We start from the raw sequence: 18,920 nt of genomic DNA, 5'->3' as shown, positions 1-18,920 counted from the left end.
TGCTTGTGTTGGCAAAGGAATGGAGCAGCAGGACCATTTCTTCAGGTGGCAGTGCCAGTTTATGCAGGCTGAAACCCATTCTTGAAAGAGAAGCCTGGGTTCTCCCAAGGATTTATCTCACAAAGCCAAGTTAGGATGGAAAAGCTATGGGTTACCCAATTTTACTCATAAAACTGCTAATACCTTCCAAGAGTGCTGCAAGGTTAAGTACATTTGTGTTTGTAAGGCATTACAGAAGTAAGATTAGTAAATATTTAATTTTCCCTCTGCCCTGGCCACTAAGTGCAACTCGTTCCGAGTTTCACATTCTGAATCAATGACTTGGAGCAGCTCCTAGAAGGTAGCTGTCAAGCTCCCTGCCTGTAGGCCAGGTGGAGGTCAGTCATCATACACACATATTCCGATTTAAAACTGTTCAGCAATGTTGCAGCCAAACCAGCATGTAAATACACTGTACCCACCCTGCTGCAGGGAACCATGAAATAGTCCGATTACCTCTACAGCAGACATCCTTTCTCACCTTGATCTGGGGAACAGCTGCAGAGGGACAAGTAAATCAACTCCTTTTGCATGCATTCCAGGTGTAAAGACATCCTGTCAGGCTGACAAACAACAATGAAAAGGAGTGTTTCTGAAAGGTACCTTAATAGGGACCTTAACAGCATGCTGGAGGAAAAAAAAAGGGTCAGCCTCAGTGTCATTAGGTAAGGAAAACCATCAAAGTGAAGCAGTACAGAGCTTGCTTTCACAGGCTGGGTGTGAAAACAGGCATTTTGGTTATTTTGTTAGTTCTTCAAAGTCCTGCTGTTTCTGAGAGCTTATAACAATTCTTGACTCCCCATCATCTTAAAAATAAACTCATGTTCGATGGGTTAGGTAGAAATACCTGATGTAAACAATACTAAGGTACAGGTCACTGAAACCAATGAACAATTGGGACAGCTGAGCAGCGCAGAGGTTTTAGGACATCTCTCCCAATGTTTGGTCCCTAGAGGCAACTCAGAGAAGCCTACAGAACTTACTCTGTTGCACAGCCGCTTGTGCTGTCACTACTAGGGCACAATGTGCACCCATCCTTGTTTGCAGCCAAGGCACGGGACATGCCAGGAACGTGGAAGAGAAAATGCAGTATGCAGCAACAATCTGGACTATCAAGACTTCTCCAGCAGCTCAGTACAAACACCAAATTCTAAGCTCTACAACAAAATTAATTTATTTTATAATCTGAGATAAAGTATAAATGTCCATGCTATGTATTACTAGCCACTGAAACAACAGCTCTAATAAACTCTTTCACATGACGTTTCTGGTTACTGAGATAAAATAGGACTGGACACCATGTTACAACAGGAACAATCCTAGAAACCGTTTGTGCAAGACAAGTCTAACAGAACTGACGCTTCAGTCATGCTGGCATTTTTCACACTACCAAAATAAAAGCAAATTAGATAAAAATAAATTTAAAACATTAAATGTGAGATAAATACAGCCTGTAGTTACATAAATCAAACTCTCATGCTTCCTAGGTTATCCTTAAGTACAAGCAGACACTGTTCAAGAAACCTTTCCTATTACGCCCCAATCCTGTTAATATTTATGCACACAGGAAGCTCCGCTGAAGTCATGATGACTACTCATATGCACAAAGTTAAACATACTGCACAATTGCAAGTCTCATGCCATAAAAACTTCATTTATAAATGTAGAACCTAATTTGGTCGCCTATGCCATATACATAAAAAACCCAGCATTTAGAGTCCTGACATTTTTTTCCCCCTTCTCTTAAAACCATGGAATAAACTCTCATTAGGGTGGAGTTGCCAGACGCTCTACTCAATACAAATGAAATCCAGCTAGAAGTATTTTTTTTTTAATCATCGCTAAAAATAGAAATATGCTCTATATATAGAAATATATATAAAAGTAAAAAACATGCACATAAATATATATGAATAAATAACAGGGTGATCGCTATACCTTCTTGTTCCTTCTCTGTGGACAAAGTCAGATATTTGTCACTGTTTTCATGGCATGGCAACTTTCTAAGCAGATGTTCATTTACTCATTCCTCTTCCAAGAGCAGTTAGTGCTCAATGCTGAGATGGGCTTTCCTACCATCAAACACCAAAGTCAAGAAATCAAATAATGAAGTTTTTAGAAAATGAACTCATAGAATCTTAGTTTAGAAACTGCCAAGAAAAAGAAAACCACCAAGAAGTCCAGTTACTTTTGTTTTTTAGCCAGTTAATTGAACCCACTTAATCCAACATCTCAAAATAAAACTCTTAATGCATTCAATTTGTCTAAGTTATTTTCTCTGTACTAACTCCTGGAAACTCCTTTCTTCTAAGACATTGGCACACACTGCTCTTCTGCACTACAGTTACACCACACCTGCAGAGTTTATTCTGGTTTTTCCTACCAAGGACCACTTAAAGCCATTCAAGAGTCACCAGCTAGTGACAGCTGGCAAACTCAAACCTGTCTCAGTAGTCTATCATATGTAATCAATTGCAAATAGAACTTCAACAGACTCATCCCATTATTTCCTAGCTAATTCCCCCTGGGAAAACAAGCCAGCAAGCTTCCACTTTGAATCATGAAGCTAGTTTTGCCCCAGTCCCTCTTTCTCAACTTCCCCCTTTCCCCTCTCTTTGCATCAGTTCACTGCACTGTTTCAGCTTTTCAGCTTGATATCCGTTATGTTATGTCAGCTGTTACATTACGCTTAAAACTATAGACTCCAGCTGGCTGAGGTCAGATGTGAAAACAAGGGCCTAACAAAGCTATAGACCCTCCAGTTATACTGAAATTGAGATACACACTGAATGTAGCACTTAATGACAAACTACTTTCCAGACATTTGGGCAAAGCATAAAGGAAACACCTGTCACTGCAAACATTACACACTAATCCAGATAAACCCTAAATTTAAAAATCTTTCTTTCCACTGCTTGGCTCTACTATGCACCAGTATTTCACAGTTTTAGATTTTTTTCCAAGATGGAATTTGTATTACTCTGCTTGTTTACCAAAATATTAAATAGTGAAAAATGTGTATATTTCAAAGGAAACATTTACCATTGTTCCTTTTAGAGTTCACCAAGAAAATGCTGTGAGTTTGACATGGATTTACACCCCACAAAAGTTTAGTCAAACTTTAACCCTTAAGTAGAAAGTTTGACAAAAGTAAACAATAGATGTAACAGCAAATGAAACATACTTTTTTTCAGTGACAGTATTTTCTTAGGCCTCTGAACAGAATTTGTTGGAATGCAGCTATACTAAAAAATAAAGAAAAAAACCCACCAGTATACTATGTGACTTATGAGAGCAAACACAAGCTCTGGAGAACAGTTGAACTACTAACAACTCTGGACCACATAACCCCCGGTTTTTTAAAATGCTGCATATAATATAAAAGCAATGTTTTCTGAAAACTGTCACACTACTGTAATTCATATATGAAAAGCTGTGAAGCTTGCTCAGTGCAAAAGGACAACTTGACCCTGTGCTCATTGCAGTCTTTGGCCAACACCCCCAACGCTGCCAGCAAGGGAGATCACCATGTCAGATCATGTAGGCCACCAAGCAGCCAGCAGCCAGCACCAATCTATCACCAGTGGTTCGTGCTGGCCTGCAATCTGTCACCAGCTCCACCGTGAGCTTGAGAAAGGTCACTCTTCCCAGAGCCTCTCTTAGTCTTCTGAGTTTGAGCCCCAATAAATGCTTGGTGGTCCCTAGCCATCTCATCCCAGTGTACTGCAGAGATAAATGCTAAATTCCTATTCCTCTACACAGAGTGATGCAGTCGCAGACTTTATTTTAAATGACAGCGTTCAGGTATGCCACCACAGAACTCCAGGTACAGAAATCCAGGAACAGGGGTCATATTTGTTTTCATCGAAAAAGCAGAAATGGAAGTAAACAGTTTTCTGCACCCAAGCTTATCTTTATCAAATACACACTGCAGTGTAGCAGACTAAAATAAGAATTCAAACCCAGAACTTTTGAACCTGCTAGAAGAAATGTATGCAATACATGGAAAGAGAGTTTTCTTTTCTATACAAATGACTGCTTATTCTTATCATATACATCTAAAAGTCATTTTTGGTGGTAACTTTAGAGAAGTTTAGCCAAATAAACTTTTCCTTTTTTCCCCACTGAAAAGGAACATCTAAGACAACAGCAAGAGCACATCCGGAAGGACATAACATACTGGAAATCTTTCAGTGTGTTAACAAGTTTAGTATCTTTTTCTTTCTCCTCCATGCAAATACTCGTCCCATTCATTTCACTAAAGGCTTTAATTGCTCTCACTTTTTTCTAAAAGCCACCCACATGATGAGAAATCAGGTAGGCTAAACAGCATGAATTTTGTGGCTACAACCACAAAGTGGCCAGAGCTGTCTCTGGCAGCAACATTTACACAGCCCTTTTCTTCCACCTCTCTCCCCCAGAATTATTTTTGTTGATTACTCGTATAAAATTCCCCAAGCCCATGTCAAAAACCATCTCTTTATTAATAGTTCACTTCTTCCAAAAAGATATTTTTGTCTCCTTCAGGACACCATCCAATGTCTGAATCCTGCCGCCCCAGAGGGGACACAGCATGGTCCAATGCTGCCCTCTACAGATTTTAAAGGGAAACTATAGCTCCCTTCTACAAGTGTTTGATTTTTAGCCCATGTCAAAACAAAAAGCAGCTCATCTTTCCCTTTCTGGTCTTAGCATAATTTCCTCCCATATCACCTCTTCATTCCTTCCTGGCATTCCTCTTCAGCTGACTTCATCTACACCAAAAAATAACAACGGGCTTGTCTTTTTTCTTTTTTTTTTTTTTTCCTTCATTAAATTGGTTCAGCTGTCCCTAACAGACAATCTTGTTTCCACTTTAGAAGCATCTGATTTGGCTCCTTCAGACCTGTTCAGAATGGACATAAAGCAGAATTTAAGCTGGACAAGTTAGGCAACTTCACACAACCTTCAGAACCAAATTAATTAAATGCCTTTAACATCACATTTACATTAAACATATAGCTCTCCTATACAGACCAGGGGATTTGACAAAGGATTGCTTTGTGAACAGCTGGAACAAGTTAAGATGTTACTACCAGCAGCATTTCAAACCAATGCAGCTGATTTTGCAATGAAGCAGATCAGAAGAACTCACATTATCTGCCAGCACAGTTCAGCTACAAACATCAGAACCACAGACTGAAGCACAGCAAGGAACACCTGGGTTCAAATTCGAGGAAGCTCCTTGTTCCAGCTACTGTCACCTAATTAAAAGGGGGGGAAGGCAAATTTAATTTCTATTCATGTCTCCTGAGCCTTTGAATCACTCATATTTGGCCTTTTTACTACAAACTAAAATGTAGAGAAGCTGACACTAAATGAAAGCTGGGATTCTCAACTTCAGCTGTAAATGGAGTGACAGAAAGGGAATGCTACAGTGAGTGATTCCCTGGACAGGTCTATCTGCAGGTTCAGCAAAGGAAAAGGAATAAACAGTACGAGTCCACCACATGCATGTCTTCTACACCAGCTGACCTCACTCTTCTACACCACTCTGACCAGGGACATTGCAGAGGCTGCAAAAACAAATTTTTCACATTGTCAGCTACAGTTGTTCTTTAGAGAGAGTCTGTAGACTAGATCAGTCTGTAGATCTATCACCAAGCATCCTTTATGGACATTAATACCATCTAATTTTTCAAAAGTATGAAGATGCACCAACGTCCAGATGGTAAGTCCCTGTCTTGGCTGCCTTAACCAAGGAAGATAATCAGAAAAAAAAGATGCTGGAACCATTTGTTCTCTGTGAAGACCATCTTCAGAATCAAAAGCTGTAGGTACTTTTCTTCTTCTCTCTCACAAGACCCACAAACCACTCTAGCAAACAAACCCCAAGGCTTATACTCAAAAAAAAAAAAAAAAAAAAATCTAGATTTCTCATAGGCCTGGACTCTATGCCACCTTCCCTTAATTCTAGGAATAATTTCAACGCCAATAACATAAATGTTAACCACCCAAAACTATTGCCTTTTATCTTAATTTATAGTCTTTTTAATGTTTAAAAATTGTTTAATCTCTTCAGTAAGAAGCATGCTAAAGTAGAAAATGAACTCAGGAAACAGAAAGCTGGAAAGAGCTTATACTTTCATCATACATACATACCCTTCTTTTTTTTTTTTTTGAATAAATATCGAAATGAGATTCCTACCAGAAAATAGCTTTTTCAGGCACACTAAATATCCCTTGGTTCAGCAGAATATTTAATCCCCTTGGATCAGGCACTTGGATTTTCTTAGATCATGCTGAGATAACAGCATTCTGCTGTGTTCTGGCACCATAAAATCCTTGCTTATGAAAATAAAAGAAAAATATGGCCTCTCTGGGAACATACATCTCTGAATTACTTTTTTCCATAGTTTAAATATTGTAGTCTCAAAATCAATTTTTACACAGATATACCACATTCTCTTTATGAGTCATGGCAAAAGCTCTCCCACACCACTATTTTAAGTGGGCCAAGTGTACATATACCCTTCAAAATGATGATCCTTTCACAGTCTTGGCTCAGACTCCAGCTCACGCTGGGCAAGTGCCAACGAGTAACTGGAGTCAAGCCCCTCCAACAGCACCATCTAGTGAAAAAAAGATAAAATAAACACATGCAAATTTAAACAGTTTTCACTGCATTCTGGAAACTAACAAAAGGCCAATTCTCTCCTAATCTCCCATTACAACTGCATTTAGGTATAGCTTTCATCAAGGCTCTTTGCCATGTGAAGTGTGGTGACAAGTAGAGAAAGATTCAACAGCTAATTGTAAGCTTTTCTGCCTAAAACTGGAACACCACCCAGAACACATATAAATTTTTCCTTGTTTATTTTTCCAACGTTAAACTTGCATTTTTCTTATTGTTATAAAAAATAAAAGCATTTTTAAATGCTTTAAAAACTGTTATGGTATCAATAATTTTATTTCTTCCTCCAGTAGTGGGAGGTGATACTATAAGACAATATAAGACAAGCAGCTGCAGAATAAAAATGAAATAATATATACATATAAGCTCAACAACGGTTTTGGCTCTTATTTTCATATAATTGTAATATTTTATATGACTATATTATTACAGCATTAAATTCTTCTTCATGAAATAGGGCACACTCAGCTGCCATCTGTAACTTTAATGTGACCAGTCTCCCTGGTTTCAAAAAGACTATCTGCTGGAGTTGTGTAGGTGCTTAGATCTTTCACAAGGTCAGAGCAAAACACTTTGGCTGTGCAGAGGAAATAAAGCATTATAGCTCTTAATTATGTTTTCAAGGGTCGTCTTTGAACAGTGTTTCAGTCAGGAGGAACAGATTCTGTACTTTTCTCAACATGCGTCTTCAATGCCATGCAACTCATGAGTGGGGTGTAGAAGGGATTCTGTAACAGCAGGTTGCAGATGACACCACATGTGCTTTTAGAGTTATTCAGTCTCATTTTCAAGACAAATCAGATATACAGTGCCCATGCAGTAAGCTCATCTAATCAGACTTGCTCCATGGGGCTATTCAGCTTGGCATACCCAAACGCTAACTCTGAGCACTCATTTCCAGACATTCAGCTTGATATAGTAATTTCTTGCATTTCCAGACCTATGGCTGCCTGTCAAAGCCTCCCCCCACCAAAATACAAACACACCACAAATCTCAAGTAGGGAAAATTTCAAAGCACAACACTGCACATTTGGTACCACTAACTCTCTCAGCTTTATATTTGATGCACTACAATGCACAATTAATTTAGAGAGAATTCTACCCTACATAGGAAATTATGTCTAAATAAAAGGCTATCTGCTCTTGACAAAGCTTCAGTAATTTTCCCTTTGGAATGCAGATAGGGAAGGGTGGACTCAATTTCATAATCTTCAAAAGAAAGAGTTAAAGGTCTCGAAGTGTTACTTTATTTTAGTCTCACAGAGCAGACACTCAGGCAGTATAACTCAACTTTCATGGAATGACTTGAGGTTTCATGAACCTTAAATTCCACATGGCCAAAGGTTCCCTCCTCCTCGCTGTCCCAGATAAGCCCAAACAGAAAAGCCTTCTTCAAGATTCCCATACTCCTCTTGGTAGGTTGTTGCTACACTGCTGCTCCTTGAGGTCTCTCTCACTCAGTACTAGTTTGTAAATCCACTTGTTTGCCCTTCTTTGCTCACCTATGACAACAATGTTACCTCCTTTCATTTTCTGGGTCCAAATTAAAACTATTTTTGTGGTATCACTAAAAATCCCTCTACAAACACAAAAGAGAAATTAATTCTTACTGCAAAGCAGTAAAGATAGTGCTCTCCTAAGCTTTCATAAGTCTCCTTAGATCACCATTTGGGTTGGAAGACTGCACTGCATTTTTTCCTGTTTTGTTTTTTAATCCCTACATGCTGTTACGCTTTCTTTTACTTCTTTGCATTTTACAGTTTCTCTTCAACCAGTCATCTGTGATTAACTGCCCCCTTAAGAATTCTGTTACATCTAATTTTGACAGCTTGTAATGATATATTAGAGTGAAAGTAAAATCTTAAAGTAAGAACAGAATAGGAAATTTTACTGGGTAAACACTTACAGGAACCAGATTCTGATATTTATATTTGTGTTGCAAGGTGCCAGAACTCCTTTGAAATTCCCACCCAAACTGGATAGAGCAGAGAGCACGTTGGCCTATCTACTGCTTTGGACTAATGGATCACTGTAATCTCCTTAAGTTTCTTGAAAACTACCACAGCTAATCCTTTAAGGAAACAATATCAAATATGCCAATGCTGAACAAACAAACAACTGCTGAATTCCCAAGAAACCATGATAGTAGGATTTCAATGGTAAAAATTAATCATAGTTTTTCTCATGATATACAACAGGAACACTGATTCACACTACTTAGAAAGCAAGATAATACAGAATCGTACGAATACCCAATACATACTGGATACTACATAGATTGTATGTAATCCTGAATGTATTGCATACATATTACACTGAACGTATTGCACACATACAGACAATACATACTGCATACAGTATGAACACACAAAATGAGTTCCATGCTTTCCTGGGTTGGAGGGGGAATGAAACATCACTGGTTATGCTGTCACTAGAAGTTATTTCACTGAAACAACACACATGTAAAACATTATGATATATTGCAAAGATGAGTGAGAAATCACAAGTGAAATTCATCACTGAAATTGGGAGAAATATCCATAGCTACTAGTTACGGATTAAAAAAAAAAAACAACCAAACACCTTAAATCTGTACAGAAAGAAAACCCCAAACCCCAAAACAGAAAAGGTACTGCATGCAGAAATACATGTATAGACTGTTAGCTGGCAACTAATTATAATGTTACACCTAGGAATTCAAATATCTTACAAGTTAATTAAAAATAATATACTAGGCATGAAGATACCTTAAATAGAAATCGTGTGATTGACACTAAACTTGTTATACTATATTCTTATTCTTACAGTATTCATATTAGGTATAAAACCTTAGCATATTGAATAGATAAACTGACAAAATTTATCATATTGATGGGGTTTTTAAGTGAACTTTTTCATGTTAATAATGATATCCTACATAACAATGATATTACTGGCACACTGCTACAAGAACTATTTTGAATAAACATTTAAATTGCTAGTTAGCCTTTTCTCAATACAGTGACAGTGTTTTCACAAGTAAAACAATGCTCATTTCTTTACAAAAACAGATAAATCAATGATTTAGCAGGGGGTACCCCACCACTGATGTACAAGAAATTTATCAATTTTTTGTGTGTTTAAAATCATGCCCCTCCAAATTCAAAACTAACTCGATTCAGTGAAATCTTAGCTGGCAGAACAGTAACACTCTTGGAACATTTCTTGATACATATCTGTTGCAGCACTAGTGTACTATAAACAAAAGGTAACAACGTTTTCTCTGCTGAAGGGAAAGTGCATAAGACAGGTAGACCAAGTTGTCTTAACTCCAAAGTCAGTGAAAATATATGAGTTTTCCACTTGTGTTTTTCAAAAGGGGATCTGACATAAACTAAAAGAAAGGACTTCCACTTACTTTTTTCCACTTACTTTTTTCCTCCCCGTTATGGTCAGGTGTCTGGCCTTCAGTATGGCTGCAAAATGGATTAACTGGAGCAATATGAGGGATTTAAGCTTAATTAGAACAGCCATGTGTGTTGGACACAACATAGATGCCCTCAGTATAGGCCATATATTTGTGCTACCATGACTTCTCCTGTTTCTGTGGCTTTACAGACTCATTAGGGAAAAGAAGAAAAGCCTCTTGTCAATTAAACCGTAAGGCACATTCTGCTTGATATAGTATTAGCTCAGGAGGTCAGAATTTCCACATTAAGAACAAACATGCATCAATAACATTAACATTCACATACATACCATCCAAAATAATGTCCCTGTAGCAAGAGCTGCATACTGTTCAATTGTAGAAAGCACGCTGAAGATAAGGCATATCAGCACAATAAGGAAGCTGTAAATAAAATAAATAAATACATAAAAATAATGTCATGCAGTCTAGTAAGAAGCTAGAGGGAGGACAGATAATTATGCCATTACAAATTATCTGTACCCACAGAAATGTCATTGGTATTGGATTATCTTAAAACACAGCTGGTAACATTTGAGTAATCCTGCTTCATGTTGGATAGTTTATTTCTCTTCAGTCACTGAGTTTTTGGCTGGGTGTCATGGTTTAACTCTAGCTGGCAACTAAGCACCATGCAGCCGCTCACTCACTCCTCCCCTCAGGCCCCGGTGGGATGGGGAGGACAATGGAAAAAAAAGGTAAAACTTGTGGGTTGAGATAAAGACAGTTTAACAGCACAGCAAGGGAAGAGAAAATAATAATAAAGATAAAAGAAGTGACAAAATAAGTGACGTAAAATACAATTGCTCATCACCCATTGATTGATGCCCAGCCAGTTCCCGAGCCATGGCACTCCCAGCCAACCTCCCCCAGTTTATATATTGAACATGACATCATATGGTATGTAATACCCCTTTGGCCAGTTTGGCTCAGCTGTCCTGGCTGTGGCTCCTCCCAGCTTCTTGCTGGCAGGGCATGAGAAGCTGAAAAGTCCTTGACTAGTGTAAGCATTACTTAGCAACAACTAAAACATCAGCATGTTATCAACAACATTCTCATCCTAAATCCAAAACACAGCACTATACCAGCTCCTAGGAAGAAAATTAACTCTATCCCAGCCAAAATCAGGACAGTTGGACCTTATCAAACGAAACCACACAATAACATTAGCTTTAGCCTACCTCTAAGACTTGCTGTTTCCTAGACCCTCAGGAAAACAGCATTCCTTGTTCTTTCCCATTGTATGGGCTACAACGGCTGAATCAACATGTTTCAAATATTTGCCTTTTTGCTGTTCCAAATTCTAATAAACTGCAAAGAGAAATTCCAATGAAGCCAGGGCTTAACAGGCTCTGCCTACACTGCCAGTCCCCAAAAGGCCCCAGATAAATAAAATCTGACATTTGGCATCTGAAACACAACCTAGGAATTATTCCATTTTTAAATAAAACAAAATTTCAAAGCAACTATCAGAGGGAGAGTGGAAATTTAAGGGTTTGTTCCCCAGTGCCCCCTGCCCAAGTGAGTCCTGGTTCCCAAGGTAAGATTTGGGACAGCCAGGGAGTTGCAGCAAACTCAGCCCAACTGTCTGTAGACCCCAGAAAGCCTCTTCCCCCAGCTGGGGAGCAAAGCTGGCAGCCCTTCAAAGCCCTTCCATGAGCAGCTTCAGCTGTGCCCACCACCCCACAGGACTGTGGGCTTCTTGCCTTAAAGAAACGTCATTGGGAAGCAAAACATTTAAGACCCAAACTGGATGCTATCCATTACACATTAGGCACAGGCAGCTTGCAGTTCCCAAACAACTGTATGTTTCTTTTTAAAACATGACATGACCAATGAAGAAGACTTAAAACATTCACTTATTAGAACACAGGGCTAGTTGTTAGCGATATTTTTCACAATTCTGTTGAGACAAGCAACACCAACCCCTTGCACTTGACATAAACTTGGTGCAAAATCCAATAACTAAATAATCCCCCCATTACAGAGCTTTAAAACAGTTAATCCGGTTTTTTGCCTCAAAAAAACTACAACAAAAAAGAATTGACATAGTGAATAAAACTGAACAAGAGGAGAAATATTAAAACAGTACATCAGTAGCTGCAAATTGGCATGGCTCAGTTGAAGTCACCCAGAGCCTTTATCTATTTTCACATAAGTGAGAACTTCATTGGTTGAATCTTTTGAAAGGCCAAGCTCTCAAGAAAACAAAAATGTGTCAAGGTTCACATTGTAAGCTAGACTGCCCAATGATCACTTAAAAATACAGCACATGTAAGTCCAATGCACACACAGGCAAATGAGATTGTAAACACATTAGAAAATCATGGAGAGGAAGTTTGTAGGTAATTAGGTACAAAAATCAAATTAGTAAGAGATAATGAACTGAAGTTAATAGGATAGAGATTATCATATATCAACACAAACACACATATGAGAATATACTTTTACCTAGGCAAAGTATAAATACGTGGGTGTTTCTGATTTACCTCTAAAATCTTCTCCTTTTACCTTGCATCTCTAACTTCGGCCATTCTTAAATAGAAGTAAGGTGTGCAGACAAGGCAAGGGAACACAAAGATGAGCCAGCCATTTGAAATATAACATAAACGTTCCACAAGCATCCACCCGTTCTATCTGCAATATTCCCACAATTGCTTAAGACCTATACGCATGACAACATGAACATAAATGGGTTCAGTTACATGGAGCTAGCTAAGGATCTCTGGATAAAAAGTCCAACATACATAGAAGTACCAGTTCAAAGCAAACAACGAGTTGCGTGGGATGGTGTAAGCTGTCTGAATACATCTTGAACAGTAACAATTAATAACACTTATTATATCTCTTAACAGTAGTAGACTTGTTAAAGATTAACTCTGCCAATACACGAAACCACAAGAGGGCACCAAAGCAAAGACTAGCCCAATTTCTGTACTTCTCCTAAACACACACAACTAAAGAGAACCTAGCAAGGATTAAAGGTGCAAGTTTGTGTGCCTGAGTGACAGGAAGATAAACTTAGGGTAAATCGTTTACTTGTTATTCTTTTCTTGCTACTATTAGAGCAACTGAAGGCTGGCATAAGAACTGTATCAAGTGCCAGTCACCACACTACCTACTTTTACAGTTTTTCATGCACATGGATCCCTTTCAGTCTTGTTAATTTTTTAATTGTTTTTTCACCCCCAGAAAAACTCTTGAAGTTTATTGTTGTGCTCTTTCCAGGCTGAAGCATGAGACACCTTGATACCCACAAATACACTTTAAACCAAATAAAACAAAGGTGTTCAGTCAGATATTGCTACTTCTTATCTGTTTCTTTGGCATTAGAGAAAAGATGCCCACAAACCCCACTGGCCGTACCAGTGGAGCACCACAGCTAAGCTACTAACCCTGTCACACTGCCATCACTATTTTGCTTCTGGGACTAGATGGCACATAAGGAACAGAGGATGCAAAATTAAAGATTAAAAAACCCCACACATGGACCTTGCCTGGCATCAGCCTGCTGTTCATTTCCTTCCAACACTAAGCTCTTACTCTGTTTTTGTTTCAGTACTAGTGGCTTCCTCCTCCACTTCTGAAACATAAGAAGGGAGTGAGGCACCAGGAAAATGGAAAACAGGAAAAGTGTGCCACTTCTTTTTCTTTTTTTGACAGCTACCTCCCCTCTCTTCAGCCAGATGTGGTGCACAGATTCTCAGTTACTGCCTACTTTCACTTGTTGACAGCAGACAAGTCCACAGTAGGTAAATAGTTATGAACTACAGTTGCAAGGACAGACTCTGCCTCAAACTTGAATTTGCTCTATGTGAAAATCATCCTGTGGAAATTTAACCGTCAAGCTTCAGAAATCTTCGACTACTCATGTGAGCGCTGTGGTTTTTCCCCCAAGTATTTAGAAAGTAACTGAACTTGTGTGAATTTTCACAAGAAAAATCAAAGGTAGAACCCTGACAACAGAAGCTAAAATCTCAAAGCCCCCAGATTGGTGTATTTTTTCAAAGCAAACATTACAATTTTCACATGCCCAAAATAACCTTATCACTCTTAATATCACTTTAATGTGATCACTATCACTAGATTTTCCCAAAAAAGTACTCACCTTGATACAGATGCTAAGCATGTAAACTGTTCATCCGATCAGTTAATGTCAGACAAAGTAATGAGCAACTGAAACCAACCTTACAACAAGAAACTTTAGACAAATTACTGGTAGACAGATGTATCAGCTCTACCTTAATCAACGACATCATTTCAGATAGCTAAGTTAAGAGCGCTTTGTTTCAGACAAACTAAGCCTCACCTGTGCGACAAAGGTCTGTTGTCGGTGGAAAGACACTGGACACCTTCAGGGAGCAATTTATATCCCATGTGAAACAAGTTACTGTGCAAAACATTTAGTTATTTCAACTGTTGAGCAGCTGAAGGCTCTAAACACTGACAACTACATTAGGCAAACTGAATGTCAGCTATCCAGTGTATATGCTAATCCCAAAACACTTACTAAACTTCACAGAACAGTCATTTACTCTTCACTGGGTTGTGGCAAGCTGCTTTATTGTAACATAACAAGTGGAAAAGCATGTTACTTAGCCAGCCTTGCTTCATTGCCTCACAGTAAAAAAAATAAAAATATCACTCAGGGGCTTAAAGATGAACGGTTTAACCAGCAGCATCAGCCACTCTGGAACCCCTTGCTAAGCATACAGTCCCATGCTGATTTCACCAGTTGTACATGAGGTAGCCTAACATTCACCATTGCATCTGCCCTAACAACTCCAGTATAATGCGTTTTTCCTCTAGAGAAGAGGCAGACAGCAGAACACTGGAATTTCTTTAGCAGTCAGAAAAGGCTTAGTTTCTTGGAAACCACTAATCATATCTCCTGAAACCTGTTGCTTTTTTACCCTCTATACACAAATGTGACCATCTTCAAGAAAGGAAGCAGAGCGATAAGGAGGAGTTCAAGCTTTCATCAGCTCTGATCTAACTCTTAGATTGTGGGGCCAAGCAAGCGTTACAGAGGAGGCGATAGCATGTGAAGACTTTCATACTGCCTGTCCCAGGTTAAAAAGTAGCATCTGCCTGCATGTAGATAAATCACAGATACTGCATCAGTAGATGCATTCAAAAAAAAAACCCCAAAACAAACCTTAGCTTTGTGGTTAACTCCTATCTAACTGGTGCTGTTTTTCTTTTAACGCCAAGAATTTTGCAAATGTCTGATCATCTCTGTACTTCTGGATGTGAAACCATGAAACTAGTATTAAAGCAGCGTGGACACTAACACACAGCAGCAGATGTTTTCTTTCACGGACTCTGTTTTCAGTACGCTATTACAAGGCAACCCGCTTCCTCTCAGCCAGCCAGCACTGTTTTACTAGAAGCCGGTTTCTGTGGTTGTCTTTTCAACTCAGTTTTTACAGGCACTGCAGATCTGGTGGAGTCATACTCAGAAATGGAGCTATCTCAGTGTGCATGAAACAACATCAGTGTGCAGCCCTCCAGTAACACTTCGAGCTCACATACATCCAAGCCTGTGTATAGACTTGAGGTGTATCTATGCTATACTATACATTAAAGAGAAAAGCACATACATAGACACGGGCATATATAGAGTTACATGAGACAGTGTGTGCACAAGATAGATGCCTGTATGTGGGCAAACGTATAATAAACAATAAAATTTGGTTTACTCCACGAAGTCTTTCAGATGATTTAGACACTTTTTGTCTCAAACAGGTTTGAGAAGTCAGAGCGTTTCCAGGAAAGAATCATTCGCTAACAGGTAAACATGACCAGCTAATATATGCGCTATGTTTAGAAATATATAGGAAATATATAGAGAATATATTAAGAGCTAAATGTGGATTTCATAGTTTCTGACTATTATAAAATATATTTCAACTTTCAGAACAGATCCAGACTTAGGGTTTTTTCACTGACCTCAGCAGCAGCTGCAGAAAGTTGACACATTACGGGTAGCTATTAGTACTTTGCAGCCTCCAGCCCTGAGCTGCTGCTTTATTTTCTGTATTTAATGATGGTTTTAGAATATTAATATGTCTTTTTTGTGGCTCAAAACAATGTGTGGAATGATCAAAGGAACAATTAACCACTTACTGAGAGATAACAATGCTCATTTAGTAAATGTCACAGGTAGGACAACTGATAAAGGTTTATAAAATATGTCCAGTGATATGACCCAGAACATTTAAAAAAAAAAAAAAAAGGTGCATGAGACAAGCTGGAAGTACTTACTCACCAGATTGATATAGTCTCGTGCACATGCAGCCATCGTCATCAAAAAAAGTATTAAAATGTGGGTAGATTTTATTCCTTCTTGCAGTGTTTCTTACATATTCTCAGTGGGAGTCTTTCCATGAACCTGAAAAAGGTTGGTATTAGGCCCTAAATTAAGCTGAAACCTCAAAAACATTTAATAGATGAGAAGGGAGATGCAAAGTTGAGCTCAATTTATATAAACCCAACTTGAGTTCTAACCCTCAAGGAAGACAGATAGTTTTTCCTTGTTCAATGTCACATAAGAGCTTCCTTAAGTCTGCTCTTTACTTTTGAACAACTTTTATTCATTACAGCTATCAATCTTGAAGGTATCCAACTACGAGTGCCCTTGCATACAGGGTATACTATGTTAGCTTACAACTGCTGGATCTGTGCTCTTTTTTTTTGGCATGAGGTCAACCGCTAGTTGTAGTTCATCCTCTCTGCTTACTGGAGAAAATGACTGAAACTAAAAAAGAAATATGCTGTGAATAAAAAGTGTCTTTTGTGTCCTTTCTACCTAAGCCTCCTTCTTGAACCTCTGTCTGCACCCTACTTTTGGACAACTGGATTCTCTTTCTTTGAATGCACAGCTTTGTTCAGTCACATGCATGATCAATGACCAACTATGCAATACCTCAGCAACCCTGTAACTTGGGGGGTGAGTTTGCTTTTTTGTTTTGTGGGGGTTTGTTTGTTCATTAATTTGTTTTTTTACAAAGTAAATAACTTTTTTTGACATTTAGCTTTTAACTGTGATAGGTTTCATAGGTAAACAAGGTAATACAAACAAAGTTTAACCTCCTCTAAGCATACAGATTTAGAAGAATTGGAAGGATGACATTGAGAATTAGTGATGTAGGTGTGCAGATTAAATATGGGCAATTTCTTATCTTGATCATAATTTGCAAACTATAATGCTGCTGCATATCCAGTTCATGTTAGTTCATTAAAACATGACAGCATCATTATTTCATCTTTCATCCTCATGGCTTCCACATACTTACACTTACTTTTCAGACTGTGAACACAAAGGTCAATGACATCATAAAAGGACATTTTCATGCAGCTTTCCAGGCAACAAAAAGAGTTATTGCAATGAGGATTTAGACAGAAAATTTCAGGTAAGACACACACTGAAGGGAGGGGATCACTCTTTCACTTTGTCATATATTTTGTCACATTCCAGGCCAGAGAAGTCATTCCTTACTTAATTTTCATCAGGAAAATCCTGAGGAAAAGCCTGAACAGGTTTATATTACTACAAGTCAACATAAATCCCCAACCACCTCACACAGCACTGCACAGTCATTTCCATGGTGCAAGTAGGTAAACATCCATACTAATCCATATCTAGTAATTTCTTACTGCAGCTAGGCACCAGGTCTTTCTTGTTCTTTCCTTCAAGGCATTTTGTGATTGCTTGAGGAAAAAAAATCTGATAAAAGGTGGAAGGGGAATAGGTAGAACTTGTCAAATAGAGAACAGCTGACAATAAGATAGAGGAAAGGGCTCTAGATCATAAAGAGCATCACCGGGAAGCTAATACAGGATGGCAGTTTATTTTATGGGATCACCATCAAGGTATAGTGTCAAGTACAAATACCAGCCGGCACTTTTAAAAGTGAGAAACCTAGACAGGGTTGTTTTTTAAAAAATAAACAGAATTTCACCATGTAGAGAAAACTTTAATCCTTAATGAAATTCACACACATAAATATCCTGTATGCATAGGTGTTACGCTGAACTCTTTAGCAAGTCTGAACTCAACACTGAAAAGACATTAATTCAGTCATGACTATAAACTACCGGAGCACAGTGCCAGTCTACTAATAGAAGAATAAATGAGCATTCAATTATGCAACTGGTGGACGTCAGAGGTCCTCCATTACTTCCTCCATTCTAAAAAAAAGTGTTTGTTTTTAAGAGAATGGTCTGGTGAAGGTACGTGATTAGATTGAAGGAGCCCTGTACTTCAATTAATCTTTGCCCACATGTTTGGTCAACTTTGACATTTTTATTAACACATGTATTTTTCTTCCAGAGTATGGCTGTGAACTCTCTAATCCTTGAATGAAAATTGCATAACTACTGCATTAGCTGTGCTGCCTAACCAGTTCAGCTAACTTGCTTAGGAGAGAATCATTTAACTTCTAAAAATATATGAATTTTAATTTAATTAATTTAATTTAATCCATTAAATAGGGCAAAGTAAAAAAAAAAAAAATCACCATAGCAAGGAGTTAGAAGAGACTAGCAACGTACACAAACCATAGCTGAAGATGAAACAAGTAATAAAAAAAAGAAAGAAAAAAAAAAAAAGAAAAAAACAAAGAAAAAAAAAAAAAAGAGTACCTTAGTCCTGATAACAAAAAAGAAAGGTGGGGGTTTACATCTCTGGCCACACAGGCTCTTAGCATGGTTTTCCTCTAAGGATTTGTCTTATCTTTTTCTGGTTTGTTTTCGAGGCA

At 38.3% G+C, this 18,920-nt stretch overlaps 1 protein-coding gene across 1 annotated transcript in view; it reads right to left on the bottom strand.

Moving 5' to 3' along the window:
* KCNQ1 (potassium voltage-gated channel subfamily Q member 1) overlaps positions 1-18,920 on the bottom strand; it is a gene marked incomplete at its 3' end in the record, with an annotated part of 366,747 nt that overhangs the window by 305,630 nt on the left and 42,197 nt on the right. Inside the window, exon 2 of the mRNA XM_082000813.1 lies at positions 10,452-10,542. Within this exon, the coding sequence (XP_081856939.1) occupies positions 10,452-10,542 (91 nt within the window). The remainder of the gene's footprint in view (positions 1-10,451; positions 10,543-18,920) is intronic.

The sequence above is a fragment of the Phaethon aethereus genome, assembly GCF_964289735.1.
Source record: "Phaethon aethereus genome assembly, chromosome: 5".
NCBI classification, from domain to species: Eukaryota; Metazoa; Chordata; class Aves; order Phaethontiformes; family Phaethontidae; genus Phaethon; species Phaethon aethereus.
The sequence above is the reverse complement of the archived record's forward strand: the minus strand, read 5'-3'. Positions and strand labels throughout refer to the sequence as shown.